The 23,105-nt window shown below is 42.0% G+C and overlaps 2 protein-coding genes across 4 annotated transcripts; one reads left to right on the forward strand and one right to left on the reverse strand.

Moving 5' to 3' along the window:
• Positions 1–961: 961 nt before the first annotated feature.
• Positions 962–7,263, forward strand: LOC121726339 (NEDD8 ultimate buster 1). Of its 3 annotated transcripts, none has more exons than XM_042113656.1 (12): positions 962–1,363; positions 1,514–1,773; positions 2,192–2,274; positions 2,381–2,502; positions 3,079–3,236; positions 3,467–3,663; positions 4,024–4,148; positions 4,877–5,197; positions 5,518–5,598; positions 6,162–6,267; positions 6,354–6,423; positions 6,739–7,263. In XM_042113656.1, exons 1-12 carry the CDS (start codon positions 1,235–1,237, stop codon positions 6,863–6,865), a joined length of 1,779 nt encoding a protein of 592 aa, XP_041969590.1. In that variant the 5' UTR covers positions 962–1,234; the 3' UTR covers positions 6,866–7,263. The 3 variants fall into 3 exon arrangements, with proteins under 3 accessions (XP_041969590.1, XP_041969591.1, XP_041969589.1); XM_042113655.1 differs by having other exon boundaries at positions 964–1,363; positions 2,174–2,274; XM_042113657.1 differs by lacking the exon at positions 6,162–6,267 and having other exon boundaries at positions 963–1,363; positions 2,174–2,274; positions 6,739–6,870.
• Positions 7,264–8,217: 954 nt separating this feature from the next.
• LOC121726392 (TNF receptor-associated factor 5) lies at positions 8,218–22,694 on the reverse strand. The gene is made up of 10 exons (XM_042113740.1): positions 22,238–22,694; positions 14,302–14,415; positions 12,195–12,325; positions 11,598–11,811; positions 11,288–11,429; positions 10,734–10,900; positions 10,235–10,430; positions 9,459–9,574; positions 8,992–9,147; positions 8,218–8,505 (listed from the first exon to the last, which is right to left on the reverse strand). Exons 1-10 carry the CDS (start codon positions 22,301–22,303, stop codon positions 8,299–8,301), a joined length of 1,509 nt encoding a protein of 502 aa, XP_041969674.1. The 5' UTR covers positions 22,304–22,694; the 3' UTR covers positions 8,218–8,298.
• Between the last annotated feature and the right edge of the window lie 411 nt (positions 22,695–23,105).

Raw genomic sequence — 23,105 nt, forward strand, 5'->3', positions numbered from 1 at the left:
ACAATACTTAACTATAGGTATGGTGTTTGCACTGATGAGGTCCAGACTGAAATTAGTTAAAAATAGTGACAGAAAAAAGTTGTGAAGATGGTATCGAGCGAATCGCAGAAGGTTGATGAAATAAAAGCATTTAATTTAGTGAACTTATTTTATTTTATTAATCCACAAGCATTTTCAGTAATTATTAAATAAGTATTTTTGCATCTTCATTATTTTATTGCAATATATATCAAGTTTTTACTTTCTATACTTACTTCTTTTTAAGCTGATCTATGCTGATGCTGCTACTAATTACTGTTTTAGATATTTTCTTAGATAACTAGATAAGCTTTATACATTTTTATTCACGCTTTCGTTCTTTGTTTACGGTTAGAAACTCATCCATACTCAATATTATAAATGCGAAAGTGTGTCTGTCTGTTAGCACTTCACGCCCAAACCGATAAACCAATTTTGCTAAAATTTGGTATGGATTTACTTTGAGCCCCGGGAAAGGACATAGGATACTTTTTATCCCTGGAAGATGTACAGTTCTCGCGCTATAAATGTTTTTTGGCGCAACGGAGTTGCGGGCGTCATCTAGTATTTTACTTTAATCCTACGATCACGAATTCTTGAAAATCTGTTGTTGTTCTCGCGGCCGCATGTGGTCACTTGGGAGTGTAAGTATTAAATCATTTTATATAGTCTAAAACATTAAAAAATTACTTATAAACTAGCCGGGGTCAAAGAGAATGCGAAGCCAAAGTCACTCACAAGTTACTTCTTTTACTCGCATCGTGTCGCTGCTGTCGAATTACGACGCCCTCTATAGTTTCTGCACGGTCCCTATAACCGTTACATACGTGGTGCTACCTATAACCTACGCCATAATAAAAAAACGTAATGTCATATTGACAAGTGGCACATATTATGACAGATGACAGAAACAGCTGAGGAGTGAGGCCGGAGGCGTCAGGCGTCAATTGTCATTGTTCAAGAATAATTTCAATGTATACCTACTTTGATTCTTGATAAATATTGCGCATCGTATTTTTATAAATGGCATTTTAAATTATTTTAAATTCTAGTCTTCCTTGTATATTAATCCCGTTTAGTACAAGTAAAGTCTTCCACAGAGATTAATTATTTGAAAGTAAAGTGCATGTCATTCTGCATTGTTGTGCGTTGTGATAAAGTAAACAAAGACTTCCAAGTAGGTATATTTAGCACATATTTGAGCATTTGAAAAATAATGGATTCAAATCTGGAACATGAGGATTTGCTTATAAAGTTGCGTGCAAAATTGAACGAGGAAAAAATCAAATTGTGGGAACCTCCATACTTAAACAATGAAGACACCAGCAACACTGAAAGCTTACAGGTTTGTTTTATGTATTTATGTTATAATTTTTAATTATATTTTACTTTTTTATGCACTAAAATCAATGTCACTGTACCTATTCTCAAATAGAACTTTTTTTGTGGATGCTAGTAATTATTATCATTAAATTTGTGTTTAATTCCGTTTCAGGAACTCGCAAGTAAATTTTCCCAGTCACTGAATATAGACGCAAGTAAAATCCTTCAAGGTCTTCAAGAACTGCAACAACATTCTTTAGACAGGCTGAAAGATAACGAGAAGTACAAGGAGACAGGTCAGGCTACCTTCAGAGTTAGAGTCACTGGTGCAAGTGAACGCCACGCTGAGATTAAAATCACAAAACCATTGTCCGTGACGGGAGAAGAGTTGATTGACTCAGTTGCTGAGAGCCTCCATGTTCAATCATGCAGGTATGTTAAATATGAAAATTGGATTTTTTTTTAATAAAATAAGGGGGCAAATGAGCAAACGGGTCACTTGATGGAAAGCAACTTCCGTCGCCCATGGACACTCGCAGCATCAGAAGAGCTGCTTGTACGTTGCCGGCCTTTTAAGAGGGAATAGGGTAATAGGGGAGGTTAGGGAAGGGAATAGGGGAGGGTAGGGTAGGGAAGGGAAGGGAATAGGGGAGGGTAGGAAAGGGAATAGGGTAGGGGATTGGGCCTCCGGTAAACTCACTCACTCAGCGAAACACAGCGCAAGCGCTGTTTCACGCCGGTTTTCTGTGAGAATGTGGTATTTCTCCAGTCCAGCCATTTTAGGTTAGATTCCTATACTCTTTGGCCTGTAGTTTGGCCTTATTTTTTTCAGAGTGAAATTAATACACAGTGGGAAGGTGATTAAGGCTACCAGCAGTTTGGAGGAGCAGGGTGTCAAAAATGGTGCCCTAATGATGGCTCTGATTATGGCTGGTGAGTTACTTTATTAGTTAAACCATAGGTCAAACATACATTTATTATCATTTTTTAAATATCAATGGACAGTTTGTAGTTTAAAACTCTTTGGTGGTAATTACAGAAACTCCCGAACAATTACAAGCGGAAGACAGCCGGTACACAGAGATGAAGACCACACTGGAGGATGCCATGCTGTTGTCGGAACATGTTGCTGATGATGATGATGAGGATGATTATATGAAGGTAAAAATTAAATTTAGCGATTAAGATTTTTCTTTTAATTTATGTTTTGATTTGTTATTGACTCAAATAAGTCAGGTGGCTTAGTCATCATATTTTCTTTATCTCATCTTTATAGAGTCAAATGTCGAATTTATATTATCCTAATATGCTTATATCTTTTCATTCATTTTTGGTCAGCAATATTTCATAAGAAATAAAGAAAAGGTGTTGCCGACGCCCCCAGGATATTTTTGGAAAACGAACAAATTGTATAATTATTAAGCATCAGAAACAGATCAACTGTGTGTAGTGGATATGTAGACAATGCTAAATATTTACTGCACAAAGAACGAATACACAGTATCTTGTTAGTGTCACTGCAACCCTTGAGGATCTATTGTGACTCCTTCGCATTAGAGTACTGTTCCCAACCTAATGCTGCTCATAAATTGAACGATGTGGTTGGGGTTGGTGCTACGAATTTCCTCTGTGGATGAGTAGTGAGTACTGTGAGAGAGTTCGTCTGCTGTTAAATTGCTGGGGACTTTACACACAGTATCTTAGTTATCCATTTGATAACTTATATTATCATGGCAGTTGGAGGACCAGTCGGGGCGCGAGGTGAAGGTGCCGGCTGCGGAGCGGCGCGCGCTGCTGGTGGGCCTGGCGCTGCACGAGCGCGGCCGCGCCGCCGCCGCCGCCGGCGACCACGCGCTGGCGCTGCTGCTGCTGCTCGAGGCCGACCGACAGTTCGAGTGGGTATTGCTCATTAAGTCATTACCTATGACCAGTCGGGGCCATTATAACTGTAGATCGTTATATTATGGTTGAGTGATGTCAATGTTAGTTGTGAACTTAGATCACTAGATCCAATTACATTATATATAATTATACCCTCTGTCTATATATCAGTTTCTCTCTTAAACATAGTATGAGAGAAGTTAGTATGTCATTTTCGTGTGCCAACAATAGTCTGTCCCGCCAGGAGCTGCGGGTCGGCGACGTTATCTGCGGTGGACAACTGGGCGGGTCTGCAGCTGGACGTGGTGTGGAGCTACGTGCGGCTGCGGCTTCTGCGCGCCGCACCCGACGCCGCCGTCCGCCTGCAGCGCGCCGCCCACCGCCTGCGACAGGCGTACGGCGACAGCTGCAGCCGAGTACTCGCGCTCAAGGGCAACGCTGGTATTTCGGAGAACTATGTAGTTCTGTTAAAAATAATTAGAACTTATAAAGATTCATTGTATCATATCATATTTTTCACCGACTTCCAAAAAGGAGGAGGTGCTAAGTTCGGCTGTGGATATTTTTTTACTGTCCAATGTAATATAACGTGTTATAGTAAACTGAGCACTAACAATTTGCAAACATTTGAACAAAATGCTTTTGAACGGTTTAATTTTAATTGGGCGCACCTTTGATAAAAGAGCAAAACGACGGAGACGTAGATATCCGCTCTTTATCAATTATTCTGTCTCATATTAATTATTATGTTTCTTTGACAATTTCTCTTTTTCTGGTATAACCCTGTTTGTGTGTGTGTAGAGAACGAGCGCGTGATGTTCTGCCGGCTGCACCTGCTGCAGGGCGTGGTGGCGTACCACCAGAACCGCCGCGACGACGCCGCCGCCGCGCTCGCACAGGCCCGGCAGCACCTCGACGCCTTGCGGGTTGGTTCACCACAGATAACACAGCGTGTGTGTTTAATTGACTTATGGGTAGCGGGTGGAGTGTGAAGACGAGTGTTAGGCAGAGTCAATAACTTACGGCGTAACATTATATTGATCACGTGATTTGTCACATCCAATCCTGATTACGGGTTCCAATGTTGCCAACATTGGGAAAAGACCGCCAGTTCTCGAACTAGGCTCGGCCACGCTTCTGCGTGTCTAGATTAATAAGCCTGCTTCTATTATATTATTTCATATTCTAAAAAGTGAATTTCACAGAAACCTTTTGGTATGCCGATCTGGAATTTTGTGTTAGACAATTAAAATTTGACGGTACAGTTAGTGTCTAAACACACTAGGCCGAAAAAAGTTCGGCTGAAGTTCGGCATAATTACGCTTGCAATGCACTACGCATACAATATAACGCGACGTAATTTCGGCATGGTGTGTCATCGGTAATTTAAAATGGCGTAATCTTGCCGAACTTCGGCCGCGTATCTTCGGCATGGTGTGTTTAATGTTTAGACACTTAGGCCGGTATAAATAGCCAGTACTTAAGATGCGAATTGAGACCGGCTCAAGACGCGGTTCGGCTCTGTGATTGGTACAAATTTTGACAGCCAACCAATCACAGAGACTGACCACCACCGTGGGCCACCGTGTCTTGAAACCGAGATGCATCTTGAGTACTGACTATTTATACCGGCCTTATGTGTACCGTGTTGCAGGTGGATCCTGCAGCGTTGTCGGAGCTGGTGTCTCTGGGGTGGTCGGCGGCGCAGGCGCGGTGGGGTCTGCGGGCGGGGGGCGGGGCGGCGGCGGCGCACGCGCGGCTGGAGGAGCTGCGCGAGTCGCGGCGGCGCGAGCGGGCGGAGCGGCGCGAGCGGCGGCGCCTCGGTGCGTGCGCGGACGGCAGCGCGGTGAGCGGCGCGGCGCTGCGCTCGCTGCTCGACATGGGCTTCCCCCGCCCCCGCTCCCTCGCCGCGCTCCGCAACGCCAACAACAACGTCACCGACGCCGTGCGGCTCATACACGACCATCCCGAGATGGTGAGCGTTTCCGACACTTCGGAATCAATTTCATTTCAATTAACTATTATAAACGTGTTGTCTTGATTTTTAACCGAGTGGACCACACAAAACGGTTTTAGCCTTGGTTTGACACTTGATTACAAAAAATATAAAACAGTGCCTCCACATTAAGTGGCCAGTTATCGCGCTGCTACCGTACTAGTGGCGGCCTAATGTTTTAGGCAGTCTAATATTTAATCAGCCTATACTTTTAATGTTGAAAAAACTTACTTGCTACTTTTAAATATAAGTGTTTTTGCAATGAAGCGTATATTTTGGTAAAATGATGTGTGTTTCAGCTGGAGAGCGAGGGGGAGCGGTCGGACGCGGGGAGCTCCAACGAGTCGCTGGTGGAGCCCGACAGCGCGCTCGTCGCAGAGGTTATATTGATATTTTTACTTTCGATACACACAATCTGTGGGGGTTGGGCTAATGAAACCAAATGTGTTCGCGAACATATGATTTTATTAAATGTCCCACATAAGATTGATATACAAAGATGCTAGGGAGCCCGCGCGGTGCTTACTGATTATAAACGCGTACTGACGGTAAAATGCATAGTGAAGTGAAAACTGCTATGGTGTGATTTATGACACTGTACACAATCAAAATATCATCTGGCCAATCATCAAAATAAATAATTATCCGTTGTATTAAACGGCAACGTAGCAGACTTTTAATTGTTTTTGCGCGGTGTTTTATGAAAAAAAAATTGACACGTTTCCTTTTTTTAAAAAATTGTCTAGCTTTATGCTACTATCGAGCACTATCGAGTAAGTTGATTCATAGGCAGGTAGCATCAATAGGTCATCTCAATTTCGCCTGATTTAGGACGAATCTGAAAAACCTGTCACCTGCCTATGAATCAATTTCCTCCAGTGTATATGTGAATTTTTGAGAAATTATTTTAATTCACTAACACCACCAACTGTACTCCGGGCAGCTGGTGAGCATGGGGTACGAGGCGGCGACGGCGCGGGACGCCCTGGCGCGCTCGCACAACCGCCTCGACGCCGCCGTCACGCGCCTGCTGCGACACCCGCCGCAAGGTATACAATCATCTCAACTTAAGTTGTCACATAATCAGCTTAATAAGTGATTTGTACATTGCAATAGTATGTATGATGGTTTGCAGACGAATCCGAAAACCCGAGTACCAGCGAAGAGAGTGCCAGGAAGAGACAAAAGAAGGAGAAGAAAAAAATGTAAGTAACAATAACGATCAAATATTAAATTAAATCCCGGGATTTTCGGGACAAGACTTAACCGGGATCACGGGATCCCGGGATCGAATCCTCTACAACCAATTAACCTGGAGCATCGCCAGTCTTAGGCAAGTCTAATCTGTAAAAAGAGAAAAACATAAATCGTAGATATATTGTTTTTAATCTGTAGTGAGGTGTCGCTACTACCTCCTCTTGCGGTAAAGTATAAAGTCCTCACAAATTAATCGGCTACGGCTACGGTTACGAAAGAGTGACAGAGATTTTTTTCTTATTCTCGATAAATATAATTCGCAGGAAGAAGGTGCGCGAGGCGTCGCTGGCGCGGCTGCGCGCCGGCATCACGGGCGACGAGGAGGACTACCTCGGCGCCTCACTCAGCGACGAGGAGCGGCTACTGGCGCACTACTCCGCGCTGCTCTAGCACGCACCGCGCCTGCACTGCGCCCGCACGCCGCAGGGGGCGGGGGGCGGGCGGCGGGGGGCGGCTGCGCGCCGGCATCACGGGCGGCGAGGAGGACTACCTCGGTGCCTCACTCAGCGACGAGGAGCGGCTACTGGTGCACTACTCCGCGCTGCTCTAGCACGTACCGCGCCTGCACTGCGCCCGCACGCCGCAGTGGACGGGGGGCGGGGCGCGAGCGGTAGGGGGCGGTACCCACCAGTGCGTTCACAGTTACAATACCTCGGGCTGACATAATGTAACAGAAATATTAATTTCCCGTCAGAGTTTCTATAAGTGGACTCTCTACGAAGTAGACCTCCGCTCCTCTCTGCCTGTTCACCCCTGAAGTATCAAGTGCAATAAACGTGTGATATAACTTTTGTGGTTTTAAATAAATTATCTAACATTAAATTATACTTATTAGGTGACAAAAACACCTTTTGATAAAATTTAAGTTGCGAAGTTTTTTCTAATTACAAGTTTTTAAGTAGTTAGAAAAAACTTCGCAACTTAAGAAAAACCATTTACTATACTTAGATAAAACTAAATGATTTTAGCATGTAAGTACAAATTTTAACATGTTTACGACCAAATCATAGCGTCGGCCCCGAGATTGTAATGAAAATTAACATAACACCAAGGCTCGATGTGTTAATGAACAACCTCCGTTACAAAAAACGCACAAGTAAGCTTTAATACAATAAAAATACATTCGTCGGATAAATATGCTTCCGTCTCCTGGATATTTCCCAAGGGGCCACTTGAAGCGTGTTTATTTGGATATGTCACAGGATACTTCCTTCTCCCGGATTTCGCTAATTATTAATTAAGTCGCTTCTCGTACGTCTCGGAAAGAGGTTCCTGTCTGTTACTTGGAACATCTCAATGTGCTCATTATCTTTACTGGTATAAATAAAAAAACGTATTAGGTATATAATACTTTTAATTTATTTAAATAATACATAACATATGTATACTTATCGGTGTTTAGTTCATAAACATAGTAGTAGTTTTTGTACTTTGTAATTTGGCTCATTTATTAACTTAACCTATAGCAAGCGCGACGCATAACTTGAGTCCCGTCCTTCAAACGTAGGCGTAGAAAAGTCTAACTCTATATAACTCTCTAGGAAGAAACTCATACATAGTTCGGTCCCGTACAGCGTAGAAATTCGTATCGCTTGCCTTTTTCACTTGCGCCAAATAGCTATTTCATTTCTACATATCATACTCGATAGGAGCGCGAGAATACTTAATATTTTAGTACGCAAGTGAAGAAGCCTATAGGCTTCGCATCGCATCGTAATGTCAATTGTTATTATTATTATGAATTTTGTCGCAGTAATTTGCGATGCGATGCGAATTCGCAGTTATGTGTGTGAGTCCTTCGATTACGAGTTCTTTAGGTCACTTTAGTTGACAACAGTGAACTCTAGGAACATGACGTCGCCCTTAACGTAGTCGAACTTGTCGAGGCTGGTGTGCGGGATGAACACGTACTGCCGCTTGAGCTGCAGCGCGCCCGCGTCCGCCCCCGCCTGCCCCTCGTCCGCGTCCGACTCGCGCCGCCGGGACGGGGCCTTGCGCCGGATCTCCAGCGTCTTTACTATGTCCATGGCCTGAAAAGGTTCGTTCATTAAAGTTACCTTTTTGTGGAACAAAGATAAACAATGTGCCCGGCTTAGACCAGTAGAGCAGAAGCGAAGAAATTTGTAAACCATCGTTTCGAACCCCTGCATAAGGATAGGTTATAGTGGTGCTTACAATAATTTTAAGTAAATTATCGTCTGTAATAATTAATCCAGCTATGTGCTTGAGTAGGATGACTTGACTGAGAGTCGCTGACAAGGTCATCGGGCTAGCATTTCAACATAGCTAGTCTTTTTATCCTGAAGGCAGGTCATAGGTAGTAGCCCTATAGATATCAGCGCGACCCTTGAGAATCTATTGCGACTTCTTCGCATTAGAGTACCATCCCCAACCCATTGCGTCTGCTCATAAATTGAACGATGTGGTCGGAATTGGTGTCACGAATTTCTTCAGTGGATGAGTATAGAGAAAGAGAGAGTATACATAGCTAGTAACCCTAGTACCGTCTATCTGACCTGTTGTCTGGTGGCGGGCTGGTCGCGCAGCACGATGCTGAGCGTGAGGTCCGCGGGCCAGGCGAGCAGCGCGTCGTAGGGGCCGCTGACGCAGCGCGCCGTCGCCGTCACGTGCCGACCCTTCCACTTGCCGATGCCGTTCAGGTGCACCTCCGCCTGCAACACAAAGCCAACGGTGCCGATAACATAATATTATTATAGGTATTTTATTTGCTGATGAAACATTTTTTTTCGCACTCAATGCGTAGCTTATATTTTTGAAACTGTTTTAGGTACATGATATATCACCACAGTTTGCTTATAAAAAAAAGTGGTTGACTTTCCAAAAAGCGTTATTGTGAAACACAATAATTCGGATATAAACCTTTTAATTTAACTTTTTTGTTGATTATTGATTATTTATACATCCGTTTTACAAACAGCGCGATATCAAATCGGTCTAATGTCAAATCTACGGAAACAATAACCTTGAGTGTGTATCCGTATTTGCACGTCCTGAACAGCGGGCTGCTCAGTACGGTGTCGTTCTCCTTCGCGTCCTTCATTCTCGCGGAGAAGTTGTCGATTCTCCAAATTAGATGACCTGTAATCAAAGGGCACCAATATAATACGTGATTATTGTAATTGCAAGCCTCACTTGAACTTACGCACAAAGATAATTGTACTTTTATAACAATTTTAAATAATATACCATGAGTGAAGCTCTGCCTGCGTCTGTAATTATGATTTAATAAGCCCAAGAGTCAAGATCTTTGCTAAAGATGTGCTATCGTAGGTGTAATAACATACATTGTACATGTGTAGTTAGTGACTCCGCGTTCCTAGACCCCTCAATTTGAACTTATCTCGAATCATCCGACCGTACAATGTCACGTAGGAAAATAATATTATAATTAATATGTATTCGTTACATAACTACCTATTGAACTACTGAGTAACACCTACATAGATACTAAGGAGTTCAATCTTTTCATATTGTACCACTTGCTGTTCCAAAATTCTTCAAAATTTGGTGGAGTCGACTATTTTGAGAACAAAACAATTTCAAGCGTAATGATCGATTATGTAAACTAATGCCATCTAATGCTCGGTTTCTCCAAGGCGGAGGTTTTTTAAAGAAGTTTATCTTTTTACTAGCGCTTTTAATGGGTGACGTCTTGAAGTAACCTGCAATAAACAACGATATTGAAAACAAACTCCTGTCAAAAAATCCGGAACTGGGCACGATTCGCCAATCACCCACCGTCGTCGCCGCCGTAGAGCGGGTTGTCAAGCGTGGCGGCGTGCTGGAAGTCGGCGAGCTCCTGGCGCAGCTTGTGGTAGGACTTGGCGAGCGCGCGCAGGTCGCGGCCCAGCAGCTCCGCGCGCGCCGCCTGCTCCTCCGCCTCCGCCCGCGCCTGCGCCACAGACACCTCCAGCACCGACACACGGTCCACACCCTAAACAACAAGTTACAATTTACAAGCACAAGTAGTGACTTTAACAGGCTGTGTCTTGTGACTTATTGCATCACAGTTAACCGCACTGTGGTTTTAGTGTGAAAGCTTACATCAAAAATAATTGAAACGCTTTGACAATCGACATATTTGATGTTGGAGTTTATTATTTATCTTTCATTCCAACCGACGTGCCGCATACCTACTGTACGCCGTAGAGTCGTTGCCTGGATCGTCGGATTGATCGTATAGAGCCTTCGCGATATCTACACGGCATGGGGATTGTGTTTAATGAGAAAGACTGACCGGTCTCTCTGCGGCGGTTTGTATCTGGTGTCGGAGCGCGGCGAGGTCGGCCAGCTGCGCGGACGAGCGGCGCGCCTCCGCCAGTTCAGCCTCCAGCGTCGCGCGGCTCTCCGCGTTCCGCTTGCTCTCCTCCTCTACCGTCTGCTTTATGTACTCGATCACTTCCTCTGAAATTAGGGTATGCTGTTTACCGTTCTGTTTATTGGCCAGTTCGATTTACTATAGACTTCGTTGGTTTGTGGGGATATTATCCGTGGCGACCCTAAAGGAAGATCTTCCGACCGAGCGAACTTAGCGAGATGTTATGCTCGGTCAGGCCGGAGCCCACGTGATACATTTCAGCTGTCGTATGCCGACGTACTTAGCAAAGTTTGCTAAGCGATAGCGCGATGCAGGATTGTTAGGCGAATTGTGAGTACCGCTACAGGTTCCTTACTAGCCAGATCGTATTGGCCTACTGCAGTAGATATGTATACTAGAATCGTACATGAATGCCCATTACAGGTAAAGTCTACATTACAGCAACATTCTTTAAATAGTTAGGTTATGTTTACCGAGCTGGAGCATGCTGCGGATCCTGCCATCCTGGTGCGTGAGCGCCTGCTCCAGCAGCTCGCGCTCCCGCTCTTCCCGCGCCAGCCCGCATTCCGCGCCCTCCAACCGCAGGGCCATCGACAGCTGCTGGCTTTGCACCTCCTGGGGATTCGTGGTCCAGTTAACCGTCAGTTTATTATGGTGACATTTAATTGTAAGTAGTCGGTAGGTACTTATTTAGCCATCCTTGGAATTGAAGTCAAATGCGTCGTTCAGAAACCATACCATCTAACAGCAATGCTGTTGCTGTTACAGCATGTAAAGGCCCACCTGCACCGCCAGCTGCACATTAGCCAGGTCGTGCTTGAACTGCGCCGCCAGGTCTGCCGCGCGCGCCGCCTCGCCGTCGGCCGCGGCCCGCAGCGCCGTGACCGCCTGCAGGAAGTGCGCGGACCGCTCCTCCAGCAGCACCAGCCGCGCGCGCACGGTTTCCAGCTCCGTCGCCTGCACCTCGCGCGCGCCCGCCTCCTCCGATACCACCAGCCTGGGTATTGGCAGAGTAAGGGTTTTGTCGCGAATAGTTTTTTCTTATTTTTGACGTTTCAAATATTAGTTATCGAGGAAGTCAATTTTCGTAATAATTTACAGAAGTAGCCAGTAGGTACGTATGTAAAGCTGCGTTATTATTATGCGGTGCAGCCAATATTAACAAGCTGGAGAGTGGAAACGCATGTAAAAAGTGTCAAGTTATACTTTCGAGAATTGGGCATCGGGTTTTTGAATTGGGCATTAGTTGAAATGAATGGATAATCACACAGTCACACATCATCTGAGGTCGAAATTTAATGTACCTTACATGATTGGACAGTTGTGCTCTTCCTTCTCCAACATCCTTTAGGTCTATTATCACTCCAGGATGGTACTCACTTGATGGCGGCGACCTCTTTCTCGAGGAAGGTGAGGGCGTCGGAGAACGGCGGGGCGTCGCGCGGCGTCCACGTGTGCGGCGGCGCCGGCTCCGACGCGCGCGCGTGCGTCGGTGACGACGATGATCGGCTCTGTACAGAGTACCTTGTTTTAGATAACTTCTTCAATGTATCATCGAGGAAATTGATTCCTAGGCAGCAGACAGACCTACGTCATTTGGTCGGCGTATGTCAATTCAATGCTGTGATCTGTCCATACCCCGCGCATTAGCCGCGCGGCCAACTCCATGTTAATATAATATGGTGCGCGCATTACGCGACCAGCGGCCAGCGGCCACGCTTTGACCGCGCGGCCAACGAAAAGCATCGCGACCACGACACACACGCGGCCAACGAGATACGGGAATTTGTATGAAATTATACTCAGTGTGCGCGCACTGGTCGCCGCGGCCAAACTTTTTTTGTATCCAGTATTCAGTAATATGGGGTTTAAGTATGTTGAAGATCTCGTAAAAAGTTTTTTTAGACATTCTCATATAGTAAAATATTGCAGTTCGTCTGGAAATTATAAGTGATAATATGATATTCCTTTCGTAAGCCTCTCCCGTAACAATGGATGAATCTAAAATTTCTTGGTCCTTTTTTTCTTTATCTTTTGTTAATAATGAACAAACTAGCGCAACAATAATTTCTTCTTCAACGTCCATTTTGGAGCACGATGTGAACTCGACTGACTGTGGTCGCAAAAATGGCCGCAATGTTGGCCGCAGAGTGCGCGGGCTGGCCGCGCGGCCTGGCCACCTAATGCGCGGGGGCACTATTCCGCTAGGTATATTAACTTTATGGATCTGTCGGATGGGTTTGACTTAACGCGACCAAATTACCTTAGGTGAAATGGTCCGCCATCTGCCTAGGAATCAACTTCTCTGATAGTACATGGTAGTTCTAGATGACAACTAAATATACTTAACTTTATACTATAATATACTCGTGGCTTTGTGTGTGGTCCACTATGGCCCAACGTAATCGTGGTGTAGAGGTCGTATGGTAGGTAACATAAACTTAACGTAAATGATAAGTAGGTACTTAAGTAACATTTTTACATAAAAATGTTATGTTGAATCTTTGTTATTGTTGTCTTCGTTGTAACCTTTTTTAACCATAAAAAGTACATCCTGGTAGGTAAGCACCGGCAAAAATTGCAAAAAAGCCTCGTAAAATTTCAACACAAAAAGCTTATTGTATAAACCCGCTTTATATTCACTATATTAGTTATTCCTACAACCTACACATTAACATAACATTAATTAAAATTAAAAACTAGCTCTCCATGGTTTAAATTGCAAGGAGGACGATGCAGGCGATCTTAAATACAGATTGCAGCCTAGGTGTGTGTAGAGCAGCTGTATATAGTCTTACTCTGTGTCCAGTGGTTTAGAGCATGGCTCTTGACCGTGGTGGGTTCAATTCCACGTTGGAAACAATATTATGTTATTTCCACGTTTGGTTATGACAATGAAGGCTGATCACTTGATTGTCTGGCAAGTTTAGATGATCCATGCGTCGGATGGTCATGTAAGAAATCGGTCCTGCGCCTGATCTCTCGCCAGTCGTGTCGGTCGTCCGTCCCACTAGGTTTGAGAGTAGGGGAGATATCAGATCACATACAGTCTGCAGGCGCGGCCATGCAGACTGTATGTGCGCCGGAGACTCGATCACACAAAAGGTGTGCCGTCTGCAATCTCCCAAAGGGTGAAGCCAAACGAGCGTAATTTTGTGAGTCGTGAGTCGCAGAATTTCTGCCGCGTAAATATCTTTTCATACAAATCATAACTCACAAAATTACGCTCGTGTGAATCAAACAGGACTTGTATGAAAGTGAATGTAGCAGAAATTCTGCGACTCGCAACTCACAAATTACGCTCGTTTGGCTTCACCCTGAAGGAAGTGAGTATCTTTTGTTCTGCGCACACACGTGGTCACTATAAAATTGACTCCTTAATTAGCTGGTATATTATGTTTCGATGAAACCGGCCACCGTCACCGTTGTATCTAGCGATATCCTATCCCGGTATCCCGTTGGATGTAATTTTCCGTCCTTCTATTACCTTCTCCATCTGCGGGCAGTCTGCGACGTGGTTGTCGCGGTGTTTGCGCTGTATCCACGCGCCGCACCGCAGTGGACACTGCTCCAGGATGCTGCCACACTGCTTCAGATGATTCTGGAAAAATAAAGTGTTTTATTCCAATTTCCACAAAAAAATGAGTTTCTTTTACCCAATACTTCATAAGTAGTTAAAATCGTTAAAATCCTTACGTAGCTCAAAGACTGTTGGGAGCTTAGAGGACCTTTATTTACTTACCTACTTTATTGCTTAGTTTAGTTAAGTTATCTAAGTTGCCGAACGGGGCATAAAGTATAAACTCCAGCGTGCCCCCCCCCTAAATCTGACGCTAAGAATATTTAAACGTTACACCAGACCACTGTTAACTTTGACATTTATTAAGACCAAAAAATCTGCTGAATAATTATTAATTAGGATATTGCAATTTAGACGGACTTACATTCACATAGTAAACTATTTTGCATTGTCTGCAAAATTATGCAATCGTGCTACATGTAGCTAAGCCGGGTCCAGACGAGTGTAACGTGTAATGTAAGATTACGTGTAATTTAGCGTCAACACTGTGGCACACGAACTCAAAGCGAATTGTCCAAACGAGCCTTTGTGCTCGCGCGAAAACCGACAGCCGATGAATAAACCCCGAGCGTTACATGTAATGCTCGTAGTGCCGTCCACACGTAGAATTCGTGTTACATTACACGGTGAATTACATTACACGTTACACTCGTCTGGACCCGGCTTTAGCTATAACTATTCGGTGTATTGTGTGTACTTAATTTATGAATTATGTGCACAATTTAATATTTTATGTTTAAAATTAATACAACCTATTAATATTAGGAGTTAAAAGTTGATTTAACTTTTTGCTCGTATGTAAATTTAATTTAAAATATTACTTGTGGGCAATAAAAACCAGACTAACTGGAAAATCAACACGAGGTAGGTAGGTATATGCCATCTATGATCTAACTTATTGCCTCATCGTTAGTTACTTACTATTATTGTCACTAGCTTTAATATATACTAAAACATAAATACGAAAGTGTGTCTGTCTGCCTGTCACGCCCAAACCGCTAAACAGGTTTTGCTGAAATTTTTTGCGGAGATACTTTGAGTCCAGGGCAAGGACAGCTGATACTTTAATACCGGAGAAAAGGAATTAGTATTTTAATTAAGTGATTTGATTGTTTGCATCTTCTGGATTGTGAAATGTAACAGATATAGAGTTGACCACATCGCACAATGCATTTGGCACATGCTTAATGTACCTAAGCATGTGCCAAATGCATTGTGCGATGTGGATTACCACGGGAAAATTCGTGGTCGTCAGCAGTCGGTACGCACGGAGAGCTCATCCTCCAAGTGGCAGAACCTTGACGCTGGCGTTCCACAAGGCGGTATTTTATCTCCACTACTTTTCTGTATTTTTATAAATCTGCTCACTAAAAGACTTCATATTGCGTATCATCTATATGCCGATGACCTGCAACTTTATATCCAGGCAGGATTGGAGCAGCTATCAGCAGCCATTGCGGAATTAAACGAGGTTTTAAGAGCAATAAAAGACTGGTGCAGTAACTTCGGATTATTAGTAAATCCCACAAAATGCCAGGCAATTTTGTTAGGTAGCCCGAGATGCTTATGTAAAGTGAACATAGGCGCTCTTCCACCGGTTATCTATAACGGTTCTGTTATTACTTTTAGTACAAGCGTAAAAGACCTTGGTTTACATATTGATCCCTCTCTAACTTGGCAATCCCATATTTCTAATGTGTCAAGTAAAGTCACAATTACGCTGCGATCCCTTTACCGTCTCAAAAATTTCCTTCCTACTCCGGTCAAGACTTTGCTGGTCCAGACCCTCATTTTCCCTATAATCGACTATGGTGACGTGTGCTGTTTTGATCTTAATGCCGACAAACTCAACAAACTCGATCGATTGTTAAATAACTGTCTTCGATTCATATTCAACCTTCGGAAATACGATCACGTTTCTTCGTACCGCTCTAAGCTGCACTGGTTACCAGTACGCCAGCGCCGCTCCATGCGAGCGCTATGTGTGCTATATTCTCTGCTGCATCATCCTAATACTCCTGAATATCTCGCCACTCATTTTGAATACCGTTGTAGCAGGCACGATAAAAACCTCCGATCCACTTCAAATCAGCTTTTAAGTTGTCCTTCCCATAAGTCAAGTTTCGTCCACTCTTCTTTTAATATCCAGGCTATTCTCCTCTGGAACGCTCTTCCTCCGGAAATCAGGATGTCAAAAACCAGAGACACTTTTAAGCGCAGAGTACGTGACTTCTACTTGAAGCAGTTGGCGGACTCTTAGTTTTGATATTCTACAGTAAGTATATTCATATTTCATTATTTTTATCTAATACCCATAATATCTTGGCAAATATTTTTACTATATTTATTGATGTAAGTATATAATATAGTATATTATATTTAAGTATATACTCAATATATTTATAGTCTTATTATTTATATATATTATCTTATATAATATCAGTGTATCTATGATATTAGTATAGTTTAATATATTATATTCTATTAGTATAATTAATGTAATATAATGTTGTATTTTTAGTAAGTTAGTTCAGTTCTTTTTTCTTATTTTTGTAGCTTGACTGGCACCTATACAATTTTGTTTCTGTATCGCCCAAAGGTTGACTGGCAGATAATGCCTTAAGGCATTAAGTCCACCTTTGTACGTCTTGTATGTGCATAAAGTTTTTAATAAATAAAATAAATAAATAAATAAAATGTACGGTTTTCGGGATTTTATTTGGCGGACATGTGGTCGCGAGCAACATTTTATATTAGTACTTAGTTTTATAGTTAGTTTAGTTTGATAATAATTTGGAAGGCCACTAGAACAATATTATAATGACAATGATTCTGTACCGAAATATTTCCGCTAATATTTCGTTAAAATTGGCAAAAAATATAGAATATATACGGCTTGGGAAATTCTACAGTTTAGTATTGTTTCAACGATGAAGTTTTAATTAACAATAAACTTCCTAGTTCATAGTAACATAATATTATTTTATAGTACCTACATCTACTAAAAAATAAATTTTATACGTGGGAGAGCCATGCTTCGGCACGAATGGGCCGGCTCGACCGGAGAAATACCACGTTCCCACAGAAAACCGGCGTGAAACAGGTCAAGCGCTGTTTCACGCCGGTTAGTGAGCGAGTTTACCGGAGGCCCAATCCCCTACCCTATTCCCTTCCCTACCTTCAAAGGCCGGCAACGTACCTGTAGCTCTTCTGATGCTGCGAGTGTCCATGGGCGACGGAAGTTGCTTTCCATCAGGTGACCCGTTTGCTCGTTATTTAAAAAAAAACAAAGCAGTGTTTTTCAACCTTCGGGTTGGGGTTCGCCAGAGGTCGAGAGAACTATTTTATAAAAAAAATAATATAGATAGAAAAAGACGATTAAGTTAAGGATAACTATTATAATAGGATAAGTAGGATTTTAATAAACATACATAGGGTACATGATAAAAAGCAAAGGTCGGCGTGAAATATTTTTTCATATTAGGGGTCGCATCACATTCATATATAAAAGGTTGAAAAACTCTGCTATAGAGCATCCAACATACTATAAGACTAGGTCTTATAGTATGTTGGACCTATATAGTTTGTAGTACTAGTACTTACATAATATTTTGATTGAAGATGCGATTAAGTAGGTGTTAATGATGAGCTGCGGGGATAAAATGGTCACATTTAGCAATTCCTCTCAATCAATTCAGCAAATGGATTGTCAAAACTGTCAAACTGAGAAATGTCAAATCAGTACAAAAATACAGAAATGAATTGCAAGCAGAGTTGCATTTTGCGATTTTAGAAAAATGAATCATATTATGATTCATATCATGATTCTTCAAAGCGACCATTTTAGCCCCGCTGGGATCAGCATAGGATTACTGAATAATATCAGCCTTGAATTTCATGACGATGGTTTTATCTTCAATATTTGTACGAATATTGGGTACATTGTTTGTATTCAAATCTGTTCCAAAAGTACTAAATCTGAGTAATGGGTATTATTAGAATACAGAGAAATGATATTATTATTTGTTTTGTTTAGCTAACCTGTTAACTTCCAGAACCTAAACCGTTTTATAAGTTAACTAACCCAACGATATAAAACTGCAAGTTTACACTTTAGGGATTAACGATTAACGTTAACTTGCGTTAATTCTTCCGAAATGTAACGCTTTAACGTTATAGCAATATTCCGCGAAAACAAAATGTTTTCGCGGAATATTGCTAAAAATAATAACAAATTAAAATTTAAACTTTTTTTGTAGCGGATTAACGATTAATAACGAAAAAAACAGTTTTGCAGGGCTCAAGATATTCTTAGGTCAATTAGGATACTATGTACATAAAATCGATTATAAATTACTGAAACTGAAAATAATTATGTTTTTACGGGTGGGAAATTATTTCCCTTTGCCCGATTAGTTTTAAATGAGTTAGTTGCTCTGACTCTACTTTTGAATTCTTTTTACATTATTTTTGAAGTAGAAAAAGTAGTAATAAAAGAAACAAAACCATAGCTCGACAACAATAAATAATATTTTTATATCTATACTAATATTATAAATGCGAAAGTATCTCTGTCTGTCTGTCTGTCTGTCTGTCTGTCTGTCTGTCTCGCTTTCACGCCAAAACTACTGAACCGATTGCAATGAAATTTTGTACACAGTTATTCTAGAGTCTGAGAAAGGACATAGGCTACATTTTGATGTGGGAAAATATCTTATTTCCATGAAAATATCGATGAAAATTACTTCGCATTGCGCGTGGAAAGCGCTCATCCCGGGGGTCCTGGGTTCGAGTCCCGCAGGCGGAACAAAAAGTTTTCAATGTTCCTGGGTCTTGGATGTGTATTAAAATAATATTTCAAAAATCTTAAATATATTTTATGTATAATATTATAAAAAATCCAGAAATATATCGACGCGATGCAATATGAACATTTTAGTTCTAATACGATTCAACAGATGGCGCTTTTTTACTTCGTTGTAACATAGAACTAATCATACTTATTAGTTATTATGTTTTTGTTTATAGTTTTTAATACGTTAGAATATTATGTTTAATAATATTATCACTTGCTATAATAATAATCAATCTATCTTATCTTATAGAACTCCTACTGCATTTCTAAGGAGTTCGAGTGTGTTGTGTTGGCCTATATTCCATCCAGAAAATATATCAATGCAATCAACATTTTAATTCTAATATATGAAAACAGATGGCGCTTTATTTTTTACTTCATTATTATAACAGAACTAATCATACCTACTTTATTATATATTATTGTTTTTATTCATAACTAGCTGTTGCCCGCGACTTCGTCCGCGTGGACTTTAGTTTATAGCGCGCGGTGTCAACAAAATTTGTGTCAAATTTAAAAACTTTTTAAAACCCTGGTAAGTGGTACCCCTCTTAGGGCCGCGCAGCGCGCTACACCGGAATGGCAGCGCTGAAAGTGCTCGCCTCGCCGCTGCCATTCCGGTGTAGCGCGGCCCTTAAGAGGATACAACAGCGGCTAGAGAAATGAAAAAAAAGTACGTGTAATATCTATAGCTGTCTCCCTTACCTCAAGCCTATACCGCAGAACGCGATAGAGACAACTGCAGAAAATCCAGAAAATCAACGATTCGTTGTCCCCTGATTCCTTCTCCAAAACTTAACCGATTTAAGTACTTTTTTCATTAAAGATTAAAAAAAGGCTTGAGCTGTGTTCCTGTTTTGCTTTTTTTGTATAATCTAGCCAAATCTGTTTTCTGGACGTTTGAACACAGTGGAAAATCTGGCCATTTCTTTGTGTTTTTGAACGTTCATATCTTATTTAATAATTAAATTATGAAAAAAAAAAAAAACATAGGGACATTGTATTAGTGGCCGTAGATATTCAGGAAAAAAAATATAACTCTACTAGCATTATCCAGGGAGGAAACAGGGACAACGTTTGTATGGAAAAAAGGGCGGTGTGGAATCCTCTTAATTAATCAAAATACCCAAAAACAGCTGTGCAGTGTGCACATAATCTGTACTAATATTATGAATGCGAAAGTATCTCTGTCTGTCTGTCTGTCTGTCAGTCTCGCTTTCACGCCAAACGCCAAAACTACCGAACCGATTGTAATGAAATTTTGTATACTGATAGTCTAAAGCCTGAGAAAGGACATAGGCTACTTTTTTACTGGAAAAAAGGGTTGTAAGGGTCGTAAATTTGTTCAAAAAATTCATAATAGATGGCGCCGTGCGTCTTCTACATCGCGCTGACGCTTGCTCAAAAGTCTTTCTATAAGAGGTGGTATCATCTTACATTTAAGTCTCGATTTTTTTCGATTGTTATATCTATTCTACGGTATTAAATAACTCAGTACTTTATCTGTGCAGGCAGTGACGTAACCTTAATACCAAATTTCACCAACGACTGTTAAAGTTAATGCTCGAATTAGTATCACGTTAGCTGTTTCGTTTTTCATATGTATGAAAGAGAAGACAGGATATTTTAACAAGCTGTTAACACTAACAGACGTTGGTGAAATTGGGGCTAAACCTATCAATGATAAATAGTTTATGGGTAAAGTTGTGTAATTGGGGGGCTAAATAAGCTTTAAAATTTGGCATAATATATAAAGTTTAACATACAAAAATGAAGTACTTATTGTTTGCACACTGCACAGCTGTATTGATTTAATGGGTACCAGGGTTTTTTTATAAAAGCTTTTGACACCAATTTTGTTGACATCGCGCGCTATAAACTGAAGTCCACGCGGACGAAGTCGCGGGCAACAGCTAGTGAGTATATATAATATGAGTTTAAGGCTCAATTTATTAAAATGTTGATTTTAAACGCCACTTCAATTTGCGATATAATATATTTTTTGTTTTATTATCCATACTAATATTATAAATGCGAAAGTGTGTCTGTCTGTCTGTCCGTCTGTCTGTCTGACTGTCTGTTACCTCTTCATGCCCAAACCGCTGGACCGATTTTGCTGGAATTTAATATGGGGATACTTTCCCGGGAAAGGGCATAGGCAATAGCGCTGTTGGTGTTAGTGACGTTGGGCGACCGCCCAGGACACCGGATAGAAAAGGACACTGAAGGCAAACAAAAGGGACGCCAATTTTTTTTAACAATACCAGCATCCTGGGCGCCGAAGAATTCTCATCCAGAGCGCCGGTAGTGCTAAAACCGGCACTGGGCATAGGATACTTTTAACGCCGACAAATATGTACAGTTGAGTTGAGTTTAGACGCAACAGAGTTGCGGGCGTCAACTAGTATCATTATAATCAACAGGATTTGTGGGCGTCAACATAATGCTAAGTACTCACATACGGCTTCACGAGCAATCACGTCGAGCAAAACCCGCGGCTCGGGATTTCGTCCACACATTCAGCATTGCTCGATAGTTTTATTCTAAATCGATAATATGTTTAATTCCATCGAGCTGGCTCGATGCGAGGATTCGAGCGGCTCGATGCGAGCCTTCGAGCTGTCAGGAGCTGTCAGTTTTGCGATCCACACAGTAATTATTACTCAATTTGGAGTAAAACTATCGAGCAAAACCGCATGTAAGTACTTAGACTAAGAATGATGCGTCCTTCTCAGAATTTACTCGCACACTAACAACATAAGACGCGTGCTAACATACCTACACGTTACTTTTGAACTTTTCTCGTTTCGCCATGGCCTCGTAAGTTGTATCGTCGTGTATACCCGGGGAAATTGATTCCTAGGCAATTGACAGATCTACGTCGTTTGGTCGGCTTGTGTCAATGTCAGCTGTGATCGGTCGGCTGGATTTGACGTAACGCGACCGTAGGTCCGCCATCTGCCTAGGAATCAACTTCTCCGATAGTACCTGCAGCTTCCCCATCTCGAACATCTCATTGCAGAAGTAGCACGCGCTCTCCTTGTGGTCACCCATCGTGGCCAGCAGCCGCCGCCAGCACCATCTACACCCTATGGTCACTGGCTATCATCCCACGCTCACCAGTCCTTGGCCTGCCCTGCTTGAGGCCTCGGTCACTGTAGTTCTTTCACACTAAGGGTTTTATGCGAGTGATAAAATGCTTTATGGCGTTGGCAGGATGGCCCTGTCAGAGTAAATGCCTCTGAACGCAGCTGTCAAACCGACTGAAGTTTTGCTCCTAAACAGTTACCACTAGTCGTGGACCGTGGTACGGCACTCTCACTCACAACTTTGCTCGACAGGGATTGTGAACTGAATAGAAGAATATTTTAGACATGTAACACTGAATTTAATAGCGAATTAACCAGCAATAATAGAATAATCCCCTGGACATCACAGCACAGTATCACACACTCTGGCGTCTGCGCGGTGAGTCAGCCGCAGTCAGCCGTTATCAGACACCTGATACGCTGATAACATGATAATGCTATTGACGGTCCTGTATTTGCCACCACGAGTAGGTCAGCGTGCTCCAAATAAATAAACTGTTCGATTTCGTTCTTTCGATATTTTCTTCTTATCGACTCACCAACTACATTCCTAATGTGTTTATATTATACGTGCCATGTTTTTTTAGTTGTAGTTACGAGTCTTCTGCTTTTTTCAGTTTTGATGGGTGAATAAAAGTCATATTTTTAAAATTTTAATTAAATGAAGAGTTCGATTGTTAATGCATGGGCCTTAATTACAAGTAGGTAATTATTATTCGTTTCTGAGACTTATTGTTGTAGATTCCTGCTTGAAAAATGCTTCGATA

This window comes from Aricia agestis, chromosome 4, assembly GCF_905147365.1.
Source record: "Aricia agestis chromosome 4, ilAriAges1.1, whole genome shotgun sequence".
NCBI classification, from domain to species: domain Eukaryota; kingdom Metazoa; phylum Arthropoda; class Insecta; order Lepidoptera; family Lycaenidae; genus Aricia; species Aricia agestis.

Excerpts from the sequence above, each read along its gene's own strand:
- LOC121726339 (XM_042113655.1), top strand. The coding sequence starts at position 1,235 with ATGGATTCAAATCTGGAACATGAGGATTTGCTTATAAAGTTGCGTGCA. Across the intron at positions 3,664-4,023 it reads CGCGCTCAAGGGCAACGCTG|AGAACGAGCGCGTGATGTTC; the intron begins GTATTTCGGAGA and ends GTGTGTGTGTAG. Across the intron at positions 5,198-5,517 it reads TACACGACCATCCCGAGATG|CTGGAGAGCGAGGGGGAGCG; the intron begins GTGAGCGTTTCC and ends TGTGTGTTTCAG.
- LOC121726392 (XM_042113740.1), bottom strand. The coding sequence starts at position 22,303 with ATGGGTGACCACAAGGAGAGCGCGTGCTACTTCTGCAATGAGATGTTC. Across the intron at positions 9,575-10,234 it reads GCTCTACGGCGGCGACGACG|GTCATCTAATTTGGAGAATC; the intron begins GTGGGTGATTGG and ends CTTTGATTACAG. Across the intron at positions 9,148-9,458 it reads AATACGGATACACACTCAAG|GCGGAGGTGCACCTGAACGG; the intron begins GTTATTGTTTCC and ends TTTGTGTTGCAG.